This window comes from Pipistrellus hanaki (genome assembly GCF_964339955.1).
Source record: "Pipistrellus hanaki genome assembly, chromosome: 4".
Lineage (NCBI taxonomy): Eukaryota > Metazoa > Chordata > Mammalia > Chiroptera > Vespertilionidae > Pipistrellus > Pipistrellus hanaki.
Genome location: NC_140506.1, coordinates 58,925,300 through 58,950,723, shown reverse-complemented (window position 1 = coordinate 58,950,723; position 25,424 = coordinate 58,925,300). Strand labels below are relative to the sequence as shown.

Genomic DNA, 25,424 nt, shown 5'->3' with positions numbered 1-25,424 from the left:
AAACAATTGCAGACGAGTTAAACAACCCCTCTCAGGAAACATTCCTGGGCTGACAGGAGGCCCAGCCGGAGCGGAGGCCCAGGTTCATGATGAAAGGGGCGGGCATCTCCACAGCCTCCTGGTGGAGCTGAGGCTGAGGGCCCTCCACTGCCCACGCCGCCTCTGCCCACCGCGGCCTCTGTGGCTGTGCCCTTTCTCCCGGTCTATTCCATGGGGAGTCTTGTCTGAAGCATGAGTTCCCCCCACCTGTCCCCGGGTGTCTCCGGAGCACAGAAGATGGTTCCCCACGCTGTGCTGTCACTCTCAGAACGCTAATGCCCGGCCCGGCCCTGCCCCGAGGGGGAGCACAGGTGTATGCCCGCCTCCCTCCCGCCCCAGGGCCCTTGTCCCCTCAGCCTCTTTGCCCCTCCAGGCCTGCACTGCCCCCACTCCTGTCCTCCGTGTGAGTCACTAGTAGGAGTTTAATAGAAAAAGTCACAGCGAGGCATCCTAATGAGCAGCATTGGCTGAAACCACTGTCTGCAGTAGAACTGGTGCGTGGGCAGCAGGAGAGGTCGGGAAAAAGGGTCCCCCCGCAGCACCGAGGCTGGAGCCCACACTCTATGATGGAGCAGCTTCAGAGCAGTAACAGCAAGGGGACAGAAAGCTGCGTGTCCGGGTCGCCGGCGACGGGCGGGGTGGGCAGGCCGAGCTTCACCTACGGCAGGGGTCTTCAAACTACGGCCCGCGGGCCACATGCGGCCCGCAAAGGAGTCTGATCCGGCCCGCCAGGTTTTTTGGGCAGTGAGCGCAGCCGAGGTGTTACAGTAGGAATTAGTAGTTCATATAGTCCGGCCCTCCAGCTCTCTGAGGGACCGTGATCTGGCCTCCACTTTAAAAAGTTTGAGGACCCCTGATCTACGGGAACCCCATCGGGGCTTGTCCTTCCGGGACCGGCCTCGCAAAGGTCGCCCCGGGCACCTCTGGAATGGAGTGTCCCCGCCCGCCAGGTCCCTCCCTGGTTCTGGGTGCAGCTTTTGCAGGGAACACCCACATGGTTTCCCTCCTTGGGTTTTGACGTGGGCAGGAACCTGAGCGGGCTGAAGGAAAGGAAGCACCCTGGTGTTCATTTCCTGCTTCCCTTTACGCAGCGCGGCAGCAGGCCTCGGTCTGCACGGGCGGCGGTCCTCCACGCCTCTCTCTGCTGTTTCTTTTTTTTTTAAATAGTATTACCGTCTCAGCCCAGAACTAGAAACTCTGCCAGCATTTCCATTAGAAACCTCATTTTTCAGGGTCTTTTAACTGAACCGTAAAACGTTATTCCTCATATTAAACAGATCCTAAAATGATCTTGGCCTCCTGTCAAGGTTTTTTTTTTTTTTTTTTTTAATATATGTATTAAGAAAACCGATCAATAAAAGGGGGGGGGGGATCAATCATCTTGTTTCCGTTTGTGTCAGAGGGATGTTTTAAACCGTTTTGTCCTTGACTGATACCTTTCATTGGGCTTACATCCGCGCTTCCGCGTGACTTGGTAGGAGCTGGGAAACACGTTATTTTGGGAGAAGAGAGGCACAAAGGTGGTCAGAAATGGCCCGAGGGGGCCCGGGCACCTTACCCTGCGGATGTGCATGCCCGCATCTGCTCCCCGCTCTCCACGGGCGGAGTCCGAGTCCTTTCTAGCAGTCAGTCTAACCACCGACCCACACTGGCCAGGGCAGGACAGGTTTTGTGGTGGTTGTTTTTAAATGTTTTTTATTGATTTCAGAGAGGGGAAGGGAGAAGGAAAAAGGGACAGAAACAACAATGATGGGAGAAAACCATTGATCAGCTGCTTCCTACAAGCTCCTATTGGGGATTGAGCCTGAAACCCAGGCATGTGTCTTGACCAGGAATTGAACTGTGACTTTCATGATTCATGAGTCAGTGCTCAACCACTATACCATACCAGCCATGTTTTTCCATTGAATTCTAGAAGGAGTGGAAGGGAAACATCAGTGTGAGAGAGACACATCGATTGGTTACCTCCCACATGCACCCTGACCAGGGCCGGGGATGGAACTGAGCATGCAACCAAGGTGCATGCCCTTGACTGGAGTCGAACCCAGGACACCTGTGTCTGTGAGCTGAATGTAGCCCCCAAACCGGCTAGGGCAACTGTACAGTATTCTCCTGGGCAGAGCACTTCCTGACTCCGTGCTGGTGGCCTCTACTCCTGACCTCTTGCTCCAGCCCAGTTACCTGGCTCCCGAGTGGCAGAGCCGGGTCCGGGCAACCTCCCCACCCTGCCGCCGCGGCCCTGAGGAGTGAGGGCTGGTCCCCAGACGTGTCCCCAGCCTGTCGTGCCCAGGCCTGTGCTGACTGATCCGTGGGCTTCTCTCAGGAGACCAGTCGGGGGACGAGAACATCACTCAGATGCTGAAGCGAGCCCACGACTGCAGGAAGACGGCGGAGAACGCGGCCAAGGCCCTGCTCATGAAGCTGGACGGCAGCTGCGGGGGCGCCTTCGCCGTGGCCGGCTGCAGCGTGCAGCCCTGGGAGAGCCTGTCCTCCAACAGCCACACCAGGTACGCCGGGCTCCGGGAGGGGCGTGTCCGTGTGTCCGTGTGTCATCTGCTCGCTGAGCATGGCACTCGGTGGCCAGGCTTGGGGGGCGGAAGGGGAGGGAGAGAGTGCGGGAGGGCAGATTCTCTCCCGCATGCAGCCTGCTCCCTCCAAGGGGAGTCAGAGTGGGAGGTCAGAAAGGGCCTTCTCGCTGTGGGAAGTGCAGGCCAGAGAGAAGGGGTGATTTGTTCAAAAAAAAAGGTGGCAGGGCCGGCACCCGCACCGGCCTTCCTGTCAGGGCTCTTTCTCCTGTTTCGTCTTGCTTTTCTGTTTTCCATTTTCTTTATAGTGATGATTTCCCAGGAGCATTTGGGACAGCTGTTTGTTGCAAATAAGCCCTAATCGCCTGAGGCCTGGACCTCTGCACGGTGTCCAGGCCCTGCCCCCTCCCTTCCTCCCCAGTCTCTGTCCTCCGTGAGCTCCTCTCGGGAAGAGCGGCCTCGCGGCCTCACCTCTTGTCTCGGGGTGACGCCATCGCCATAGCACGTGCTTAATGGATGCTTGGTCAGGAGCCTGAGTGCAGGTCTGTGCATCTAGAAAACTCAAGTGAGAACTTGAAAAAGATGAGGCGGACAGCAGGGAGACCTGCCACGCATAGCCTGCCGGGGCTTCTGGGTTCTTCTGGATGAGGGGTGGGGCGTCCATGGAACTTCGGAATGAAGCCTTTTCTAGTGATCTTCTCCTTGCTTGCCACCGAAGCCCTAAAAACATGAATGCCTTCCCTCTCCTTGCCAACTCTCAGTCTAGGAAGTGCTTTGTTAGGAATCCTTTTTTTTTTTTTTTAATATATTTTATTGATTTTTTTTATAGCAAGGAAGGGAGAGGCCAGAAACATCGATGAGAGAGAAACATCGATCAGCTGCCTCCGGCACACCTCCCACTGGGGATGTGTCCGCAACCAAGGCACATGCCCCTGACCGGAATCGAACCTGGGACCCTTCAGTCCGCAGGCCGACGCTCCGTCCACTGAGCCAAACCAGTTAGGGTTTGTTAGGAATTCTTACGTGATAACTAAATCTGGGAAGACAAGAGGGGTATCGTACCCCCATCTTCACAGATGGAAAAACCTGGGCTTAGAGACGTGTAAGCGACTTGCCCAGACAAGGTCACAGGGCCGGTAGCCAAGAGGGAAATCGGGGCTCAGAACGGGACTTCAGCAGCAAGCGCGTGTTGTTACCACTCTACCAGGTTGGACCTCAGAACATCAAAACACAGCGTGGTCCTGCCGATGAGGCTCTGTGGTTGAGCGTCGACTTATGAACCAGGAAGTCACAGTTCAATTTCTGATTCTGGGCTCAATCCCCAGGGGAGGAGGAGAGAGGTGCAGGAGGCAGCAGATCAATGATTTTCTCTCATCATTGGTGATTCTGACGCTCTCCCTTTCCCTTCCTCTCTGAAATCAATAAGAGTATTTAAAAAAAAACAAAAAACACACGCACAAAAACCCAGTGTGTACTTGCAGATCAAGTGACTAGAACCACCTGAGGATAGATTGACTCTCAAGAGCCTAAGGAGAAATACTGATGTTTCCGTGATGCCCGAGAGTAACTCGCTGTTTCCGACTCTTTCCCATGGCAGGACAGTCACCTACCCCGGGGCATCCATTCACCTGTCCCGGCCCCGGTGCCTCGGGAAAGGGCACATCCCCAGCAAGGCACTTGGCCAGGTGCCCACCAGCACAGGACACTCATTTTCTCTCAACCCACCAACAATTGTCTTATTCAGGGAAGCTCAGATTATAATTTATTTCTTTCTGAAAACCAGATTCTTCTGTCTGAACGCAGAAAGCAGATGATCTTCTTAATGGCTTTTCCAGATGTGTGCAATCCATAGTTCCCGCGTTCATTTAGAGTAGAATGTAGTTCTCATCTTGTCAGCGATCTTGCTGTTGAATTAGTGAGCCTAAGAATTGGGTTGACAGGAAATGCATGCTGTACCAGCAGCTCAGGTTTTTGCTCACACCTCCCAACCCCAAAAATAATTTCGTCGTTTTAATCCAAATCAGAGACAAATTGGGAGTCAGGAATGGGAACTCTCACCATTCATTTGGTGGAAATCCTGGTTCTGAAAATCTGTTAGAAATGCTGGGACATGGATGAGCCTTGATTCTGAGGCAGTTTTCACACAGACACTTACTTTTAGATCACACATCTCAGAGGTCAAGATCAATTCAGCACACAGCCCCTGTTTCTGAGGGTGAGCTCCCCGAAGAATGGCCCTCCAACTAGTTTCCATCACCAGTGGGTCTTCCCAGCTAAGGACGGAGGACTTCAGCTCAGATCTCACTCTGCTCTTCCTAAAGGTTCGCCTTACCACACTCACCCAAGTCAGAGCAGCTCAGAGGGGACACAGGAGAACCGCACACACGGTTGTCATATGCACCCCACATTCTCAGGTCATCACACAACTGGACTACCTTTATGCTGAACATGGGCTCAGTCACCACCAAGCCCTTCTATCTGATCATTCATTTTGTTTGTAAATCTGGCAATTCTAGTTCAGACATCCTCTCGTGTCCAGTTTATGGAAGGAAGGAAGAAAAGGGCCTTTCTGGGTTGGGGCTTCATGTGGCTCCATACATTCCCACTCCCCACCGTAACCACTGGCGTAGAGAAGTCCAATCAGAGGACCCGTCAGCTGCTCCTCAGGGGGGGTCTCAGGAAAGGAATGCTGAGTACTGGGCCTGCCTGGCAGCACATGACAGCTCCTGATGGCAAGAGGGTCATGGTTTTGGAAAGGAGCAGAAGAGTAATGACCAGCGTGGCTCAGTGGTTGAGCATTGACATATAAACCAGGAGGTCATGGTTCGATTCCTAGTCGGGGCACAGGTTTGCGGGCTCGATCCCCAGGAGGGCGTGTGCAGGAGGCAACTGATCGATGATTTTCATCATTGATGCTTCTCTCTCTCCCTCCCTCTCCCTTCCTGAAATCAATAAAAATATATATTTTTTTAAAGTGGCAGCTAGCCCATCCCTTGACTGTTGGCAGGAACCCAGGGACGCTGCTGTTTTACTCCGGGAAAGAGCCCTGGCCTCATCCCAAAGTGTCATCGTCTTAATGGACAGTAACGAGGTTCTGTTGGTTGCCTGGAGCACTTTGTCAACATTATCACAGCAGAAAGGCAGAGGGACTCAACTGCTGGGAGTGGGGATTCTGAAGCCCACCCTTTCTGTCAAGCTTCACAATTTCAGTTCCTTTGGTAGAAGCACAGTCATCTATCTCAATCTGTAAAAGAACGTGTGCCTAAGACAGAATAAGCCTCAGCAGGCCTCTCGCGGAGACTAGAATTGAGTCCCTTTTGTCCCCCTGTCAGGTGGGGGACCATGGTGAGCCGTGTGAGAATGGGGATCGCAGCCTTGTGGTGAGCCCTGGGCACTGCGGGAGCCAGGGTGCCGCCTGGCTGACCACACGGGGCATGCCCCGAAACTGAAATGGAGGGCAGCGGAGCTCAGGATGCCCAGCCCCCGCCCTCTGAGCTCGCCTGGATTAAGATGAAGGCTCCTTGGGGACGGGAATCATGCCCACTGAAAGGGTGAACGGGACTGAAGCAACTCTCCGGTTAGGACAGGCCCGTGCCACCATCAGCAGCAAACTACAGGGAATAAGAGCCGGACCAGACCTGGCTGCCGTCATCGTCACCCTTACGTGTTTCTGAGAAACATCCAAGTCTCGGAAGAGGTCACTGGAAGCTTTGGGGTCGTGCTCGGAAGTGTTTGGAAATCCCCGAGTCCCGCTCAGACCCATTCCCCACCACGCTCCTGCTCAGACACCTGCTCACTTATCTGTTAGGTCCTAGGAAAACGAGGTAGACGCCTGAAATGCTTTTTTTTTTTTTTCCTTTGAGACCTAACTTCCTGATTTCAAAATAATTAAATGCTCATTGTAAAAATAACACCAGGGATTACAGCCCTAGGCAGTTTGGCTCAGTGTATAGAGCGTCGGCCTGAGGACTCAAGGGTCACGGGTTCAATTCTGATCAAGGGCACACGCTTGGGTTGCGAACACAGTTTGGATGGTGCTTAGTGCTTTTAGTCCTTTGTGACCAAGAATTGGAGAGAGAGAGAGAGAGAGAGAGAGAGAGAGAGAGAGAGAGAGAGAGAGAGAGAGAACACAAAAGACACAAGCAGTTGACAAGGTCCAGCCTTCTCGGAAGACCAGAACCACTTAGGAGTGGCTGATGTGGCCACACGTCACTGGGTCACCCCCTTCCTCCAAATGCAGTTTGAGTGTTTAGCAACACAGAAGGCCAGTCTCGTGGCACTTTCCTTCGGGAAACAAGCTGCTCCTCACGTGGGGCCGGTAAAGTGATAAAACTTCAGGAAAAGCACATCCCTGGTGTTCCAGGCCAAGACAAGCCAAGGAAGCCCCCAAAAATGATTTTTCTTCTTAAAAGCAGGCCAGGGAGTTTAGTCTTGGGCACAAGGATGAGACATGGTCGAGAGGAGCAGAGAGGACCATTGAAATCTACAGCGGCTCGAACCCACCCACACCCACGTCCTGCTTGGCCAGGCAGGCAGAAGGGCCGCGTGCCCAGCCTGGTCCACGCAGGGCCCCCGGCCGCAGGGCACCGGGTGCAGGGCCGGCCTCAGGGCGAAGCCAGCACAACAGGCGCCAGCAGAGCATCTCAGAGAGGACGCCCCCCTGACCTGGCCCAGCTCCTCGCAAACCAAAGCAAAACACAACACTGAGCCGCTCCCCATGCTTAGGCGGCTGGGTCTTCCTCTCAGCCCTTTCCTCTCGGAGATCACGGACCGCCCCCCGCCCTGCAGAGTGATTTATTCCCTCTTAACTACGGAGATCACCCAGCGTTCGGGCGGAGAGTTAATGGATGACTTAACCAGCGCCGGCAGCCAGCCCTCGGAGGCCGGCAGCCTTTGTCTGCAGGAGGCCGGAGAAATGCCAGCAGCCTCCCTCCCGCCATCGTCATAATCATATTCCGCGGTGCAGCATTCAGGGCACAGCGCAGGATTGTCATTAACCTCGCCTGGTCTGCTCCCGCTGGCGTCCTGGAAGGGAGAGGGGGGAGCCGGAGGGGGTGCGGGGCTGGGGCACTTATCTTGAAATTCAACTTTCCCCGGGTAAAAGCCTTGTAAAGCTCCCAGCTTCTGACAAGCGAGGAGAGGGTTGGGGGAGAGGGGGGATGTAGGATCTGTGCGGGAGCTCTTCTGTTCTTTTCTCCTTCCCTTCCTCTCTGACAGGAAACCCTTCGCAGAGATGGCAAAACAAAAGCCCTCCCCGCCTGGCTGAGCCCTCTATTCCATGAAACACTTTTGCTTGTGTGTATCTCGTTGCGTTTGTGGAATTGCTTCCTTAGATTTCACTCCTAGGGCCTGCGCTGTTAGGCTAAGGGGTGTGAATATTTCTGTTATTCTTTACATTCATTTCCTAAAAGGGGGTACCAGTTTACTATGCCTTTTCCCGCCCGGACTGCCATCTACATATTGTTGGGGAGACGGGGTGTGGAGGAGAGCGAGGAGAAAGCGCCCGGGAGCGATGACTTGGAAATGCGATGGCTTCTCCTTGTCTGTCTTCTCAGCACGACCAGCTCCACGGCCAGCAGCTGCGACACGGAGTTCACGAAGGAGGACGAGCAGAGGCTGAAGGACTACATCCAGCAGCTCAAGAACGACCGGGCGGCGGTGAAGCTGACCATGCTGGAGCTGGAGAGCATCCACATCGACCCTCTCAGCTACGACGTCAAGCCCCGGGGAGACAGCCAGCGGCTGGACCTGGAGAATGCGGTGCTGATGCAGGAGCTGATGGCCATGAAGGTATGGGGGGCGGGGGCGGGTTCGAGAACTCGGCTCCCGTTGACTCCACTGTCATCGGGAGGAGGAGAGAAAGGCCCCTGAGACAGGTCAGCTGAGGAGGTGGAGTCGCCGTTCCTGCTCAGAAGCCTCTCCCCAGGGAACTCCGTGCCTCGTTGTAGATAAGGGCAGACAGCTCCAGCGCCAGGGGCTCCCTCTCGGGGCCGGCGTGTTCCTGGAGGGGTGAGCTGGTCTCCTGGTTCCCCAGGAGAAGCCACCTCGGACCCCTGCAGGCTGGAGCAGCCTCTGAGGCCAGCGAGCAGGGCAAGGCCAGGGGCGGAACTTGGATGGGAGCCGTTTGGACGCTGCTCAGATCACAACACCCGGAGCCAGAGCAATGGCCAGTTTCCCGGCCACGTCTCTGGAAAGGGAACTTCCTCGTCTCCGATTCTAGGCCGCCCTCTGAGTCCTGGCACGTCAGGTCTCCGTCCTGGCTCTGCCCAGGTCCCGGCCCCATCCGGGCTGAGCCTCCGTTGCCCGCACAGCGGCCGCCTTACCTGTCCCTGCAGGCCTTTCCTCTCCCGCTGCTGGCGCCCGCCTTTCCTTCTTCCAAGCGGCCATCACGTGTGTGCGGACCTGACTGTCCGCGTTAGCTCAGTGTGCGGAGCTCCCAGGCCTTTCAGGTCCTGCTGCTTTGGGCAAAGGAAGGGCTCCGTGTGTGAAAACCCTTTGTTCTGGTCTCGTGTCTCATCTTAGGAAAGGTTTGGCATCTCCTCTTGAGTAGTCGCTGAGCACATGGCCTCCTCCGTGTCTGATGGCCCCGGTCCTGGGTGTCGCACGCTGTGATGGCTGCCCTCTGGTTTCCCCCGGGGCTGGTGTGTCCAGGCAGCACACCAGGCCGGCGGCTTGTCACCTCTGGTGAGGGCGACTCGGAGGTGACTCAAGTCAGTGACCATGGCGAATCCCTGTGAAGGCAGTGACTCAGCCCTGCAAGACGCCCCTTACGTAAGGTCACAGAGGCAGCTGGGAGCCTGGGGTCATGTGGTGGTGGGCATGGGCTGGAGCTTCGTGGCCAGGAGCCTGGGTTCTGAGCAGATGGTCTGGCTTCACGCTCTGGCCCACAGTGCACCCTGTGGGGGTCCTCCCTCTATGTGCCTCATCATCCCATCCGTAAATGGAGAGACTCATACTGAGGTTGGAAGGGTTAAATGACGTACTTTGAATGAGCATCTGAACGGTGCTGCGTGCCCACCAAACACGGCTGATTACCATTGTGGCCGGGCTCTTGGTCCCAGCACCGCACTGTCCCCTTTTGGAGTCGCACTTATTCTCCCCAAAAACTCTGCGCTGGGTTCTCTAAGACACTTGGAGAAGTCACTCCTCAGTGAGTCACCTGTGAGGGACTCTGTTTCTGTTGCTTTCCTCTGGGGGCGATATCCCTTCCTGTCTGACTCAGGTCCTGGGCGCCAAGGTTGCCCTCAGGGGTGAGCAAATATGTGGATGGTGCCTCGGAAAAGGGCAACGCAGACCTTACTCTGTGTGGGCGACCCTACCCTGTGTGGGCGACCCTCCTGTATACCCTCTCTGTCCGACGACACTTCGTCTGCCCACACTGGAAGACTGGCTCCCGCCCAGGCAGCGGAGCCCTGGGCAGGTGCAGGGACAGCAGCTTAGAGCGTTTCTCCTCAGGGTGACAGACCTGCTTGCCTGGGTCTTCTGTTCACGCATCTCAGTTCTGGCCCACAGGGGGCAGCGCGGGGCTTGTCTGCAGGGCAGCCCTGCACGCGCCCTGGGACAGCTGTCCGTCCCCTCCCCGCTCTTGTCCCCCAGGGAATAGCTGGTAGCCGCAGACCTCCTCGCTCACCTGCCTCCCCGCTCTGTGTCCTCGGCAGGAGGAGATGGCGGAGCTGAAGGCCCAGCTCTACCTGCTGGAGAAGGAGAAGAAGGCCCTGGAGCTGAAGCTGAGCACTCGGGAGGCCCAGGAGCAGGCCTACCTGGTGCACATCGAGCACCTCAAGTCCGAGGTGGAGGAGCACAAGGAGCAGCGCATGCGGTCCCTCAGCTCCACCAGCAGCGGCGGCAAGGACAAGTCCGGCAAGGTAGGCCCAGCGGGCTGGGGGCCTCACTTCCCACCCGCCTCCCACCACTCACTGCCCACGCACTCTCCTTATTGGCATAGCACCTGCCAGCCATTCTAGCTGCCTAGTGAATGCTACCTGCTCTTGCCCTCGCTTTGTTTCGGGCCCAAGACTCATGGGCACATGCTGACTGCTGGTCTAAGGAGCAGTGGCTTCCCACAGCCCACATGTTGGGGGGTTAGAGGGCGGGTCGTGCTCCTGGGACAGAAGCCACTTGGGGGTGCCGTGTGGCAGTGAACTGTCACCCCTAAACAGCGAAGACTTTGGAGCGGCTACACCAAGGGCCACAGCTGCCCTCTGCCCTTCCTCCCTCCTCGGGAGCCAGGACGTCCATAACGTGGCTCCAGCGGGGCCAGCTCTGCCGGGACCCCAGCCGCCTCAGTTATCCATTCGTTTGACAAATTGTGACTTGGTCCTGGCCAGGCGCTGGGGGCAGTTCCAGGTTTATACTCCAGGGGGGAACACTTAGAGGCAAATAGAGGATCCTAGCACAGTGACAAGATGTCCCGAGTGCCAGGATCGCTCCCAGGAGGCCGCAGCCCAGACGCAGCATCGGGTGTGGGGTCGGGACCAGTTTCCTGGGCTGAAATCCCAGCAGCCTCCCTGTGGAGAGTGGGATGGAGAGGGTGGGGGGAGAGCAAGTCCGCGCCAGGCGATGGAGTGCCCGGAGGGGAGGGGGATGGACACGTTGGCTGCAGGCCCGGCCGCTGTGCTCTCCCAGGACAGTGAGGAGTCGCTGGAGGGTTTGCTCGGGGGGTGACACCCCATGGGCTTGGGGCAGGTCGCCTTGCTTTCGGGCAGGGCCTGCGGGAGCTGTTTTATGGTGCAGTCCCAGCGGGGGGCGGTTTCCTGTTCCAGGCCTCCCCGGTGACTCTCTGTGCAGCCCGGGCTATTAGCAGTCACCTGGGGACAGAGCCCAGGGACAGAGCCCCAGTTGTGAGCCCTCAGGGTGTGGTGGGAACGGCTCTGGGGTCCGGCCGGAAGCCCTCGGAGCCTTCTCCCTCCTCCCCGGTATTTTGACTCAGGGAAGCACTGTTTTGTGGAATGGCTTCAAAGCACAGAAGTCTCTTTGATGGAAAAGGCCAGATGATTTTTTATTTTTATTTTTTTTAACATTAGAGTAAGGAGCCTTAGAAAAGTATCTTGGGTTGTTCAGGTAATGAAATTAGAGTAAGCTGATTCTCTTGTCCTTCAAATATTGGAACCATTTACGGTTTCAATAAAATCTCCCTTCTGGGCTATTCATTTTCCTTGTCGTTGGTGGATGAAGCAGACTTTCCAGTGCCAGGGTTGGAGAACTGTAAGGAGTCAGAGCCAATCTGTTAGGGCCGTGGTCGGCAAACCACAGCTCACGAGCCACATGTGGCTCTTTGGCCCCTTGAGTCTGGCTTTTCCACAAAATACCACGGCCTGGGCGAGTCTATTTTGAAGAAGTGGTGTTAGAGGAAATTTAAGTTTTAAAAAATTGGCTCTCAAAAGAAATTTCAATCGTTGTACTGTTGATATTTGGCTCTGTTGACTAATGAGTTTGCCGACCCCTGTTGATAGGGTGTTTGAGCCCTACAGACTCGGCTGCACCTCCTAATGCGGCCAATGAGGAATGAACGGCAGTGCGGAGGCAGAGACTGTGGGCACCAACCAGTGTGGCAGAGTTCTGATAACACTTCACTTACGGACACTGAAATGTGAATTTCGTACAAATTCTACACATCACAAAATGCTTTCTAAATCTTTCTGCATGATTTTAAAAACAATTCTTAGCCTGCGGGCCTTATAAAAACAGGTGGCAAGACCGATGTGTGTCCAGGACATGCACTCTCGCTCCGTAGGACAGGGTCCCTGTTTTAAGACTCCCCTCCGACAACAAGCTGGAACCAAGTCTCACCCACGTCGCATCAGGTCTCTGCACTTCCTGTCTCTCTGCAACTAATGCCCCCGCGCATGTTCCGGGAGAGGCCTGGGGCGAGACAAAGCTGCCCTGGTCTTTAGGAGGCTTAGGAGATGTTCACATCATCAGGAGCTGATATACAAAAGGGGAGGCTGCTGGGACCTCCCAGCGTCCATGGCTGGTGGGGAGGTGGGGGGCTGGGTCTGCAGGACAGCGAGAGGGAGAGGAGAGAGGGAGAGCCGTGCAGGAGGAGTGCCAGGCAGAGGGAGGGGACCCCTGGGTGTGGTGGCATTTCTGTATCCGAGGGCTGAGGGAGACACAGTGCCCTCCCATCGTCTGGATTTCCAGCACCAAATTCGCATCCCACCGCCATGTCCCTGCTTACACTGGGCACTCGAGCAGCTGCAGCGCTCAGTGTTTTCCTCTCCAGCCTGGGCTGTGAGGTGCTCAGTAACGGTCTGCGGAGCCAGCCATCAGAGGAGCGCCCTCCCCAGGCCTCTGTCAGAGCCCGCGGGCGGGTGTGATGCTGCTGGAGGAGCAGTGTGGCTCAGGGTGGGACGTGGGAGTCCGTTTGGCTTGGAGATGCCTGTGACCCGGTCTAATGCTACCACCTGGGAGGGTGCCCTCCTCTCTGGGTTTCCGAGGTGATGGCACTGCCCTCGCTGAAGCCCCTCACGGTGGAGAAGACAGGAGAAGTGAGGCTGGGGGAGGATTCTCACCTGCTGCCCCCCACTTGTCTCCCTGAGGAGGAGAGGCTGGCTCAGTGGTGAAGAGCCCTGATCGGCAGCCCCCAGCCTGGGTTTGGATCCTCAGTCCTCCCTGTCATGGCTGGAGACTGGGGGCAGTGTGACCTCGGCCTTCGTTCCCTCCTGGGTAGCACGAGGATCATGTCGGCACCTACCTCAGGGTCATCGTGATGAGTCAGGGAGAGGAGATGTGTGTGGCTCCCAGGGAGCCCACGGGGAGGGGTCGGAGGTCGGAGGTCAGGGCCACCGAGGGCAGAATTGTCGCCTCTCGTTGGCTCCGGGACTAAGAGGCACTCCTTGCTGTTCTCAGGAGTGTGCTGACGCTGCGTCCCCGGCTCTCTCCCTGGCCGAGCTCAGGACCACGTACAGCGACAGCGAGCTGGCCGCAGAGTTCGCCAGCGCCATCCGCCGGTAAGCACCTGCCCGGGACCCCTACAAGCAGCTGGTTCTGGGAGCGGAGCCCTATCCTCTCTCTCTTGCTGCTCAGGCCAGCATCCGGGCTCAGGAAGGCAGAGCTCCCGCTCTGTCACTGTGGGGTTTGGCTCACAAGCTGAGCTTTATTTCGGGGACGAAGCCTGCCGTCCCGGTGGTGAGGGGCCTCCCTCTGTCCGTCCCTGCCGGTGAGACGGAGAGCCACGTGGGCCCCGGCCTCGCAGAGGGGGAGTGGCAGACGAGCGTGCAGGCTTCGCCTGCGAAGGGAGAGCGTCCCGTCCCTGCTTCTCTGTTGTGTTGTTGCCGTGGCGGGAACCTTCAGGACGGTGACAGTGGTGACGGTGGACACAGGCATGTTGGCCCGTGTGCAGCTTCGGCAGAAATGCTGCCTCCGCCTGGCCGCTGCTTCCCGTCAGAGGCCCGTTAGGTCAGCGCTGGGCGTTCTGGTGACGACGTCTGTCACCTCCCCAGCGCCGTGCGGTCCTCGCCCAGGAGATGGCTGTGCTGGTGCTAAAGGCTGCTCCACCTGCTGTGCTGACCGTCTCCGCACAGCACCTTCTCCTGGGAGCTGAGTTCGGGGACTCGCTTGGGGTTGGTTCACAAGCTCACGTCCTCGGGGGCCCGAGCAGCTCCTTGGGCGGCACCTCTGACCCCAGTCCTTGCCCCCCGCCGTCCTGCTGCCAGCGCCGCTCTCTGTTCGCCATCTGCGTGCGGTTTCCTTTTCCAAGGAGAATGTATCTTCCTTGCCTTTTTTCCTATGGCTGCTTGTCCTCTCTGGTATACAGAGAACACGCCTTTCTAACATGTTTGGGGATTTTTTAAAAACACATTTCCCATCCTTTCTGGGGTTTGGGGCAACAGGGAGGGACGGCTACAGGGCACAGCCTGCTGTCCCGGCCCAGCGGGCTGTTGTTCACAGCGTGGCCTCCAGGCCTACAGTGGGCGGCAGGAGGGCTGCCTCGTGGGAACTTCATTACCCCCCACTCACCGTGCCTTCCGTCTTTCCTTGCAACGTGCACCAGCCCTGGTTTTATGCTGCCAGTGCCTCTGGCCATGCGGTTCCATTGGAACTGCTTGGCTTGAGGTGGAGAGAGAAGCTTCCCGGGAGAACTCTCTCAGCCCATCGGCGGCTCCCTGTGCCAGCAGCATGGGGGGCAGACCCACTGCCTGCTTCCCACGGGGGGCCGTGCAGATATGGTGTCCGTACGCTAAGCCCCTTCATTTCTTACATTTCCCAGACCTCAGAGGCATTTGCGGGCACAGGAGGGTGCAGGTTCTGCTGACGCCATACAGACATCGGTCAGCACAACGGGTTTCCAGTAACCAGCCTTAAGCTGGTTAGCATGGATTTCTTCTAATCAGGACCCAGTTAGATGGAGCCAAGACAGAACCCACAGGGCTACAGGGAAACGAGCAGTAACATGATTATGTGGTAAATGGAGCTCAAAAAGTGGAATAATCATTTCATGAGTTTATATAACACAGACACCTGAGGGATAACGAAGGCTTGAGGATGTTTTTATTTTTAAAATCAAGTGGAAACTAACACCCTCTTTGAAGGAATTAAACCACTGAGCTAGTGGTTGGAGTCAGTTGAGGGAAACATTTCTTTCGTAAAAAAGGAATCTGTGGGCTCCGGGCATCCAGATTCAAGACATCATCACGCCGTGTGTGAGCATGTTATACGATTCCACTTATTTGTATCTTCCTCTTGAGTTTGTTTCCAAAATATTAAATAATAGATCACAATGAATAGTTTGGAAGCAATGACAAGGGGCTCTGACGTTATGACTCTGAGACATTTGCTTAGGTGGGTGGGCCTCTCGGAGATGACATGAGGAAGAAGAGCAGCTGAACGGAGGAAATACATTCCCAGCAGAGAGAAACAGCTCAGTGTGTTAGGAATTGACGGCATTCCGGCATGCAAGGGGGAGAGGATGCCAAAACCTGGGTAAGGCAGGAGGTAGGGTCATATAGGACCTTATAGATCAAAGACCATAGACTTCATCCCAACTGCAGGCAGAAGGCACGGAAGGGCAGCTGTCATATTAAAAAGTTCTGGGTGCTCTGGGAAAGCCAGACCAGAGTGCAAAGGGGCAGCAAGCAACTAGTGGTAGGCTCTGTGGTCACTCGGTGAGAAGTGATGGCCCCGGGGCGGCTGTGGCGTGAATGGAGTTTTGGTAGGTGGGGTTTGCCATTGAGTGGATGAGGAGGTCCGGGCAAAGGGAGGAGCGACGGCTGACTCAAGACAGGTGTCAGCAGGTGGGCGAAGGGTGTTGCCGTTTGCTAGCAAGGGAGGAAGGATGGTTTCGGCGAGCATCTCCGAAGTCCCGCCTTAGACATGTTACATTGAAGATGCCTGTGAAGTAGAGATGTCGAAAAGGCAAGTCCAGAGATAAAGATGTAGAGGTGTCTGGGATGTTTTTAGAAAAATAAATGGGAACGGGGAGGAGAAACAGGATGCTACAAAATAGGGTCCAAGCCCAAGTCTTCAATACGCTGAGTACTGAGGGTTGGAGCCGAGAGCAAGGAGTCAGTGCAGGAGCCTGGGGAACTGCAGCGACACAGGCAAAACCCAGGCACTCCGGAGGAAAGCTGTGCTGAGAGCTCAGGACAGTGGAGACTTGGGGTGTGGCAGCGCCAAGATCATCGGTCACTTGTGAGCAGTTTCGGTGGAGACGGAGCCCCGCGGGGTTCACGGGCACCAGGAAGGTGAGGAAGAGAGGAACTGCCCACGCAGACAATCCGCTCAGTGACTAATGCCACGTAATGAGCAATTGCTGAGGAACTGCAGGCCTGTGGCGGCATGGCTGTGACTCCCTGCGGTCTGCTCTGATTACAGCGACTCGGAGGGGTTCCTGGTGGCTGCAGAGCCACTCACTACCTCATCAAGCCCAGGCTCTGGCCCTGGCCACTCCCCCTGCTGCTCGTTTGGACTTTGTGATTAAAGGAGAGCGGCTGGCCTTTTATTTCAGGGAGAGTGCCACCCCTTCCCTGATTGCTCAGAGCTCCGCTCCCGGCTCCCCTGGCACAATGGCAGAGCCTGCGTGGCTGGGTCTCCTGCCCAGCTCACTTCCCTGGCAGGTCACCTGGTTTTTCTCCTCACCTGCAAACTGCCACCAGGAGTCTGCCTCGCACGCTCTGTGTATGTGCCACTGCCTAAAACCATGTTTCAACTAAAAAGAGAGAAAAGCACTCCCTGGCTGTGTGGTTAGAGCACATGTGTCAAACACAAGGCCCGCGGGCCAAATCCAGCCCACCAGGCCTTGCAATGTGGCCCACACCGCGCTGTCATCACTGCACTCCGCTGTCAGTTTATGACATTGTCAGTTTATGACTGTTCAGTAAACCATTCGGCCCGCGATTTAGGCTGGATTTTAGATTTTGGCCCCTTCTCTGATTGAGTTCGACACCCCTAGGTTAGAGTAAGATTCATAGGACCTTTTGTGACCAGAAATAACCTTCATTTTTGGTGGCGCGGGAACACCTGTAACTGAAATCCACGTGGGTGCGCCTGGTAACAGTGTGGTCCGGGACTGTCTGTACATGGTGATACAGCGTGTGTCGTGCGTGCCTGCACTCCTGGGAGTAAGGACGCAGGGAGGTGAGGACGGGATGACACAGTCCTGGGCATTCGAGAAAACGGTTTATGAATGCGTTACTATCGAGGGAGCAAATGTGCCTGCAGGGTTTAATTTTTACTTTCTCAGCTTTGTGGAGCCTTGGAAGTGCTCTTTTGGGGGTTGTTACCTTATCTGGACAAACTCAACAAATTCTTCCTTAGCTGAAGGCCAAGCAGATTTCAGCTAGAAACCGGACAGAACTGGACGTGAATGGTTGAGGCTCCAAAGCGACTTGGGACCAGCAGGCTTCTGGCTCCTCCTTGGGTTGTCTCAGAGAATCCGAGGAAGGCCGGACTTCACGCTGTGGAAAGTGTGCCCGTGCGTGTGGTCATGCCTCTAGACTGAGTTCCAGGACCACATGCAGCCCATCCACAGGCCCATCCAGTTTCCCAGCTGTGCCTGATAATAAGAATCATCAAGGGCACTGATTAAGCTGCAATTCCTAGATCTCAGCCCAAACCTACTGCATCGGAATCCAGGGACCCGCCCAGGACTGTAACTGTCAACGGTGCTCTGGAGCTTAGTAAGTCACTCCCAGCCACTCTGGACGGGTGTCATTGTGAGTTTTCCAATAGCCACGCTAAGAAAATGGTGAAGTCAGCTTTAATAACAGCCCAGTATATCCAAAATACTACCACTTCAACATGTAATCAGTATTTTTTAAACTATTGCAATATTTTAGTCTTTTTTTTTTTTTTTTCCATATTAAATCTTCAAATCCCAGAGTGGATTTTGTATTTTCTGCACATCCCATTTTGGACTCACCACATGTCTGTGGGTCTGGAGCTGTTCTGTCTCAGTAGTTTAGTGTTTGTTTCCGTCCAAATGAGCAGCAACGGGGACAGGACTTTTACTGCAGGCTCCTGCCTCACTCAGAGGAAAACAGAGTAGCCCGCATTTGAGGTTCAAACATGAGGGTGAGCCTGCCTTTGTATCTTTAAATAACTGGCATCCTACTGTCCTGTAGTTCATAAGAGCAGTTCCCTCCCATCCCTGAGGCCTAGGGAGCTCTTCTAGGCAGTTCTCAGCTCCTGGCAATGGCTCCCCTCCCCCACCCTGTTGGGCAGGGTCTGTGAGGGCCTCGCTGGGTTCTGGTGTCTCAGCGACCTGGGCACCAGGGAAGGAAGCCCTTTGTTTTGTTGGGGGTCCCGTATTCTCCCTGTATGCGGGGTGGGGCAGGGATATGAATGGGGGGAGGGTATTGCTCTTAGCAGAGTTTTTTGTTGTGAATTTATTGAGTTCATGGGGACATTTTTAATTGTCATAATTTTTTTTTTCATTTGCACTATTGCATTATTAGAATGGAAAGGAAAACAGTAACAAAATGCAGGAGAAATAACACTTTTCTATTTTTAAAAAATTATTTTAATTATTTAGACAGAGGGAAATGGGAGGGGGGAGGTCATTTGTGTTCTTCTACCCTTCCTCAGCCTTGCGAGAAGGCTAAGGAGAACAGTAAAGGAGGGAAGGAAGGAGACAGACATCCTTCCTACACACCGGTCACCCTTCTGGTAGGAAATAGTGCCACTCTCAGATTCCTGTAGGAATTGCAACCAATTTCCCTGGTGGCTGCTAGGGCCCGAGAAACCCACCTTCCCCAGCAGGTGGGACCCACTTTGCTGCAAGACTCTGCGGGGATCCTTGGTGGTAGGGAGGCCTCCCTGGGGAACAAGGAGGGGCTGGTGGCTAGGCTTTGCTTTGAAAGATCTTTCCCCTTCAACCTCCCTCACAAAGCAGGCCGGGGGTTTGGTGTTGCAATTCCTCTGTTAACTGTTTGGGAAGCTTGACTGGCTGGAGGCAGGAACAGAAGATTCCTGAGTCCTCCCCCCAGGTCACCTCCCTGCCCCTCCTACAGGAAGCAGAGAGCTCACATACTTGACAAAAGCACAAGTTGTAAAAATTCTAAGCAATGCACGAGTAGACTATGAAAGCCTTCTGTCATCCCTTTTATGTGCATTAACCTTTGCTGAGTGGTGTTTAGCCTTCTGATCTATTAGTATATCAGATTTTTAGTGTTTCTGCAAAAATGGCATCCAATAGAACTCTTCCTTTTTACTTGACAATTTATCAGACACCATGCTAATGCATTTCGATCTGCACTTTTTTAGGTTGCAGAATGGTAGACATACCCTAACCTGGCTACCCACCCCTCTAAACTGTTATAGCAAACTAGAGGCCCAGTGAATGAATTAGTGCACCAGTGAGGTCTCTTGGCCTGGCCTGTGGGATTGGGCCAAAACCGCTCTCCAACATCCCTCAAGGGGTCCCAGATTATAAGGGCACAGGCCAGGCTGAGGGACCCCAACAGTGTACCATCAGGTCCAGGGAGACAGGAGAGGTTGGCCAGCCAAGGAGGGACAGTGGGAGGGCTCAAGGTATGTCTAACCTGTCTTGCTCAGTCCCCATCGGCTGGACCCCAGCAGCAAGTTAACCTACCAGTCAGAGCATCTACCCCCTAGTGGTCAGTGCACGTCATAGCAAGTGGTTGAGCAGCCTTAACATATCATTAGCATATTATGCTTTGATTGGCTGAATGGCCAACTAGACACTTAGCATATTAGGCTTTATTATATAGGATGCTTAAGTGAATACAGCTGTGATCTTTTCTTTCAGCGCCTACACTACCTCTTTTTAAGAAAAAAAATCCTAGAAATCAAGTTGCTTAGCCAAGGAATGTGTTCATTTTCCATTTTGCTAGATACTGCCAAGTTGCATTCCAAAATGATCGTGCTAATTCACATTCCTCACACTCAGTGATCTTTGTAGGACTTTCTTCCATAAATTCTGGTTTCTTGGTTTGTTCCAGGGAACCAATACCTTTGTTCTGAGGGGGTTTTAACCATTGTCGCTGAGAAACTGCTCACCCTCCCACCCCCGTGTGGTGCTCAGTACTGGGGACACATGGGGAACCAAACCAAGTGAGATCCTTGAAATCCCAGGGCCTGCATGTCAGTGGGGAGCCTGTGGAGTTCAAATAGATAAACCAAGTCATAGCAGGTGTGAAGTGTGACACCATGCAATGACGCTAACAGAGGCAGTTAACTTAGATGGGGAGTCCAATGAAAGTGCAAACATAATCTAAACACTTTCAAGGGAAACAAGGACCTTTGAAATGAGAGTAACACTAATTCTAATCCACCTTTGTTTTACAAGGTAGGATCATGTTGATTTCAATGAGTCAGGATTTGTCCATGGCAGGCTGCCCAGAGCAGAGGTTTCTGTTCTTGAATCCGAAAGGTTCAGGTTATGCTTAGGACACTTGGAAAAAGAAGGGTGTAGAGACTGGGACAGGGAATTTCTAGATTAGCTCAGTTTCTCCATCTGGAAGGGACTTATCATTAAAGGAAGCAGGCTCACACCGGCCTTCAGGAGTGCAGAGGGAGGTTGGAGGCTGCAGTGAGGGGAAAGGGAACTCTTGCACCCTCTAGTACTATCTTCCTTTTCGTACCACCTCTTGACTTGGCAGGCTAAACACTGCCAGGGTAGTAGCCACTCCATCATCATCTCAAGTTACTCTTGCCATGCTCTCTCCATGACAGAGAAAAGAAGTTGAAGTCCAGAGTTCAGGAGTTGGTGAGTGCCTTGGAAAGACTCACCAAGAGCAGTGAAATCCGCCACCAGCAATCAGCGGAGTTTGTGAATGACCTGAAGAGAGCCAACAGGTAAGCCCCCTTGCTTGTGAACTCACACCAGGGAGGATGGTTCCATAATTACTGGGAGCCACACTTGAGAATGGAAAGTCCTTGCCTGCCCTCTTAGAGCCTGGTCTTCCCTATGGCACAACGTCCCACCGCCCACAGAAACCTGAGAAGTGCTGGGTAAAGGCACGGCCTTGAGCCAAGAGTCTGGGACATGCCGCACAGAGTGTGTGGTCTTTCCCTTCTTACTCCATACAGTCAAGTTCTGGGAAGGCATGCAATTTTTTAAAAACCTATTTGTGTTTATGCCAATGTTTTCCAAACAAAATTGGCGCCAGACCTTTTATTTGAGTAACATTTACTGTCTGGTGGGAACATTTTAGGAAGCGTTGCTCTGAGACAGCAGTCTCAAACTTTTTGGGCTCAGGACCCCTTTATACTCATAAAAAACCGAGGACTTCAAAGAGCTTTGTCCTTGTATTTATCTAATGACGTTTTTCATTTTAGAAACAAAAACACAATTTTTTTCAAGTTTTTATTCATTTACTTAAAAATATACATTATTTACCTGTAACACACACGACCTTTATTTAAACTGTAACTTATTTTACAAAAAAATAGAATAGTACTGTTTTTACAATTTATACATTGCTAGTAGCTGGTTTTAATAGAAGACAGCTAGAACCTCACAACTGCTTCTCCTGGCAACAGTTTGTTTTGAAATAGATCAAGGAAATCAGCCTCCACTGTAGGGAGAAAATACAGGACCTCACACACCTCCCTCCCCAAAAAAGGCTCAGGCGAATCTGAATGTACATGGGGTGCTGCTTTGGAGGCAGAGGGCACCAGGACTTACCTAGCCCCGGGCTCAACCTGTCCTCTCTTCATGGGCTCCCAGCGGGGACAGTTCACAGGGGCCTGTATTTTACTCTTGTCTGGCTGGCGTTAGCTTTCTGGCCTGAGTGCTCTGAATCCCACCAGTCCACAGAATAACAGGAAGTTGTCCAGCCACTCTGCCCTCGTCCCAGGTGAGCTAAGAGGTCTACACTACAGTGAGGCACTCTTTCCTGTAGTGAACACTTGACCGTGTTCTTTCTGCTTATTTTGGATGTGGCTAGTTTGGATTGTTGGTTTAAATCTCTGCTAATGCATTAGTGACAAGCCTCTAGCAGCTGAGCTGAATGTGTCATGGTTAAACCAAGAGATGCATGGCCATGAGCGTTGAAATACTAACCACTTGACTTCAGATTCTTACTGAGAGGCTGAGTGATCTGTTCTTCGGAGCAGTGCTGACTGGACCTGGCTACCCAGTGGACAAGAGTGTGTGTGTCTATCTCAGTGCTATCTCAGGTGAATCTTCAATCTCATTCCCTTCTGCTCCCACATAGCAACCTGGTGGCTGCCTATGAGAAAGCAAAGAAGAAGCATCAAAACAAACTCAAGAAGCTGGAGTCTCAGATGATGGCCATGGTGGAGAGACATGAGACCCAAGTAAGGATGCTCAAGCAAAGAATAGCTCTGCTAGAGGAGGAGAACTCCAGGCCTCACACCAATGAAACTTCTCTTTAACTACTTGGCACTCGGGCACCAAAGTCCTGGAAGCTAAATTATAGCAGGTCACCGGAGAGAGAAAGGCTCCAGGTGACAGAGTACCTGTTGGGAAAATTAAGGAGATTGGCAGGTAGGTCAGCACTAGGACAACGGAGCACCGTGAACTCAGCCCTGGAGGTGAGTGTCCCTGGTGACACTGTACAGACCACATCCCGAGGATCCTGCTCCTCTACTCCCGGCCCATGGACCGCATGTAAATACCCGCTGTGCCACGCTCAGCAGGCCTTGCTGTTGCTTCCAGCACTGGCTTTGTCATGCTCCCACCTTTCCTGCGTCAGTGGTGTCCCAGGCATTTGTCTTATTGGATTTTCCACCCTTTCCTTCGGTTTGGCAGTGACCTCATCTCTGGTATCCCGATTTCTCCTTTCGTTCTCCTCCAGGGGAATGGGGGGGGCCTTCATATCTAGATTTGCTTACTGAAGGCTTTGGTTTTCAAGTCCCACGTGTCTAAGATACAGGTTAGGTTGCCACTCAGAGATGCTCTGGGAGGCAGATTACAGGAAAAAGGCAGATAGCTGTTTCAGTCCCAGATATGAAGTTATAGGTAAAGCAGGCACAGGCCTGTGCCTGAACAATTCTGTATGGAAGAATGAAATTGCCTTCGGCTCTCTTCCGACTTTGGTATTGCCCCTACCAAGTGGAGCCTTATCAATAGCCAAGGCTTGGCGCTGACAGAATCCTGTTGATACGTGTATTGCAACTAAAATTGTATCTAATTTTTTTCAGAGCAGAGGAACATTTTTAGTACTTTCCACCTACCCCAGAGCATTACATAATTGCTATTTGCATGAATCAAAGTTCATCCACAAATTATATGTAGCTCTGGACCTGCCTCTAATTTCTGTAAAGAGCCAGGACCCTGAGCAGATAGTTTCGCAGGCTGATCCCACCCATTTAAGAGATTTCTACTGACCTGCCAGTTCGACTCTGCTCCCAAGGCTATGAAGGGCAGGGGTGAGGGAATGGTCCTTGAGGCCTCCTTTTCTCCGCGGAGACGTGGTGATGGTTAGCATATGGTGCTTAAACAGGTAAAATCTCAACAAGATGGTGGCAGGGCAGGACCAAAGTACCTGAATTCTTTCAGGAAGGGTTTCCATCTTAAATTCATAATTCCTTTCCTATTGTAACCTTCACCCTTTCACTTTCTATAGTTGCCCTACAGAGACATTTTATTTTCAAGGACCACTTGCCATTTATTCTATAGTACCTAATGTCCACCCCAATGCCACAGTTTTGCTTATGACAGGTAATTACGTCCCCAAGCTAAATGTTTTCAGAGAGCATGAATCCAAGTCCTCAGCCTTCGGCACAATGGACAAGGACACTGTAGCCACAACCTTGGAGGGCAGAGTTTTATCCCAAAAGCAACCAACTTTCTCAGGTAAGCAGTGAGGCTGCCCAATCTTCAAAAAAAAAAAAAAAAGTCAACTGGAATCGGTCTGGAAGAACCAGCTTGTGGGTGCTTAGGTCACTTAGAAAGTGCCTGCTGGTTCGTGTGATTTTTTAAAATCAATTTTTACTCTTTGGGTAAATTTTCATGTCACAAGGAAAATGTTTTGGCTGAAAAGTATTTCCAAAAATCAGTTTTCTCCATTTTTCCAGCTTGCTTAGGGCAGTGGTCAGCAAACCATGGCTCATGAGACACATGCGGCTCTTCCACAAAATACCACGGCCTGGGTGAGTCTATTTTGAAGAAGTGGCGTTAGAAGAGAGGTTTAAGTTTAAAAAACTTGGCTCTCAAAAGAAATTTCAATTGTACTGTTGATATTTGGCTCTGTTGACTAACTAATGAATTTGCCGACCACTGGCCTAGGGGAATGTCCTCCTCTAAGCAAATGGGGCATGCATTCATGGCTTTCTGACACAGGAATAAAGTCCTATCAGCTGGCCTACCATTCTCATTCCAAGTTAAAACAGAGAACCCACCCTTGTAGGGTTAGTTCATGTAACCCCTCCAGACCAGAAGGTCTTAGCTCTTCCATTAAGAGCCCCTGTATTACTGAAACTACCTGGCCTCATTCTGAGTTTATACTTCAATATAATACTTTTTAAATATGTGTTGAGTGGGTGAAACTGTTCCCCAGTGAAACTGTTAGCTTTTTTATTCTACACATTTATAAAAGTATCATTAAATAGTTGATTTCCTTTCCTGGTATTTTTCAAATACTCCTCATTGAAGATGAACCAACAGGCACTTGGTTATGCTAATTGTGGGGCCTACTAAAACTGAATTGATCATTAAGTGATTGCAGGTGCCTGGGTAATTTTCCTTTTTTATAAGCTGAATTCTTCCTAAATAGAAGCTGGTTTATATTAACATCTCCATCAGAGGTAAAACAATGTTCTTAATTCTAACTTGTATGAGATATTAAAAAAAACAAACAAAAATCTTCGTATTTTTAACTGTTTTCTCCCAGTGGTTTCTTACCCCTTTTAGGCAGTTAACTTCTCTGTTCAGGGTTCAGTCTTTGTCCCTTAGAGCAGTGGGCATGGGAAGAAAAGACCCATTTCAGTTTTCTTGAGTGCAGTTCCTGCCCGCTGCTGAATGGAGGCAAAAATCAGTAAGAGAATTCTACTGTAGTACCATCAACGTCTAAGTGGGCCTACTAACGATATCTCATGTCTGCCAAGCTCCAAGTGCTCCAGCTACCAAAACTGGCATGCCACACACCGTGGTAAGATTGCTTTTTGAAACTTTCACCAAAAGTTATTTATGACTGTCAGCTGTCTGATGACAGATATTTACTCATCATGCCCTCGAGCTCCAGAGGAATTACAAAGTGTCTCAGCATTGCCAATGCAGCTAATTAACTGTTTCATACTCACTCTCATCTGCTGGCATGTCAGCTTTCTGAAGTTAATATCCAGTGCTTGAAACTGGAAATATGTCAATATGTCAATAAAAAAAATTAAGTACCAGTTAAACATAATTGCTCAATTCTCCTTTGAGGTGCATGCCCTTCTGAGTTCTCCTCTGAGCAGTACTTTGCAGGAACCCCAGAGTGACGTGCAAAATGC

The 25,424-nt window shown here is 52.7% G+C and overlaps 1 protein-coding gene across 3 annotated transcripts in view; it reads left to right on the top strand.

The window, feature by feature from the left end:
• The window catches only part of MCC (MCC regulator of WNT signaling pathway), a 227,172-nt gene extending 201,872 nt beyond the window's left edge, over nucleotides 1–25,300 (top strand). For all 3 annotated transcript variants that reach the window (XM_084882827.1, XM_084882829.1, XM_084882828.1), the window contains exons 12-17: nucleotides 2,363–2,546; nucleotides 8,120–8,354; nucleotides 10,223–10,429; nucleotides 13,413–13,513; nucleotides 20,697–20,819; nucleotides 22,184–25,300. In XM_084882827.1, coding sequence (XP_084738953.1) covers nucleotides 2,363–2,546; nucleotides 8,120–8,354; nucleotides 10,223–10,429; nucleotides 13,413–13,513; nucleotides 20,697–20,819; nucleotides 22,184–22,364 — 1,031 coding nt within the window. In that variant the 3' untranslated portion in view covers nucleotides 22,365–25,300. The remainder of the gene's footprint in view (nucleotides 1–2,362; nucleotides 2,547–8,119; nucleotides 8,355–10,222; nucleotides 10,430–13,412; nucleotides 13,514–20,696; nucleotides 20,820–22,183) is intronic.
• The last annotated feature ends 124 nt before the right edge of the window (nucleotides 25,301–25,424 follow it).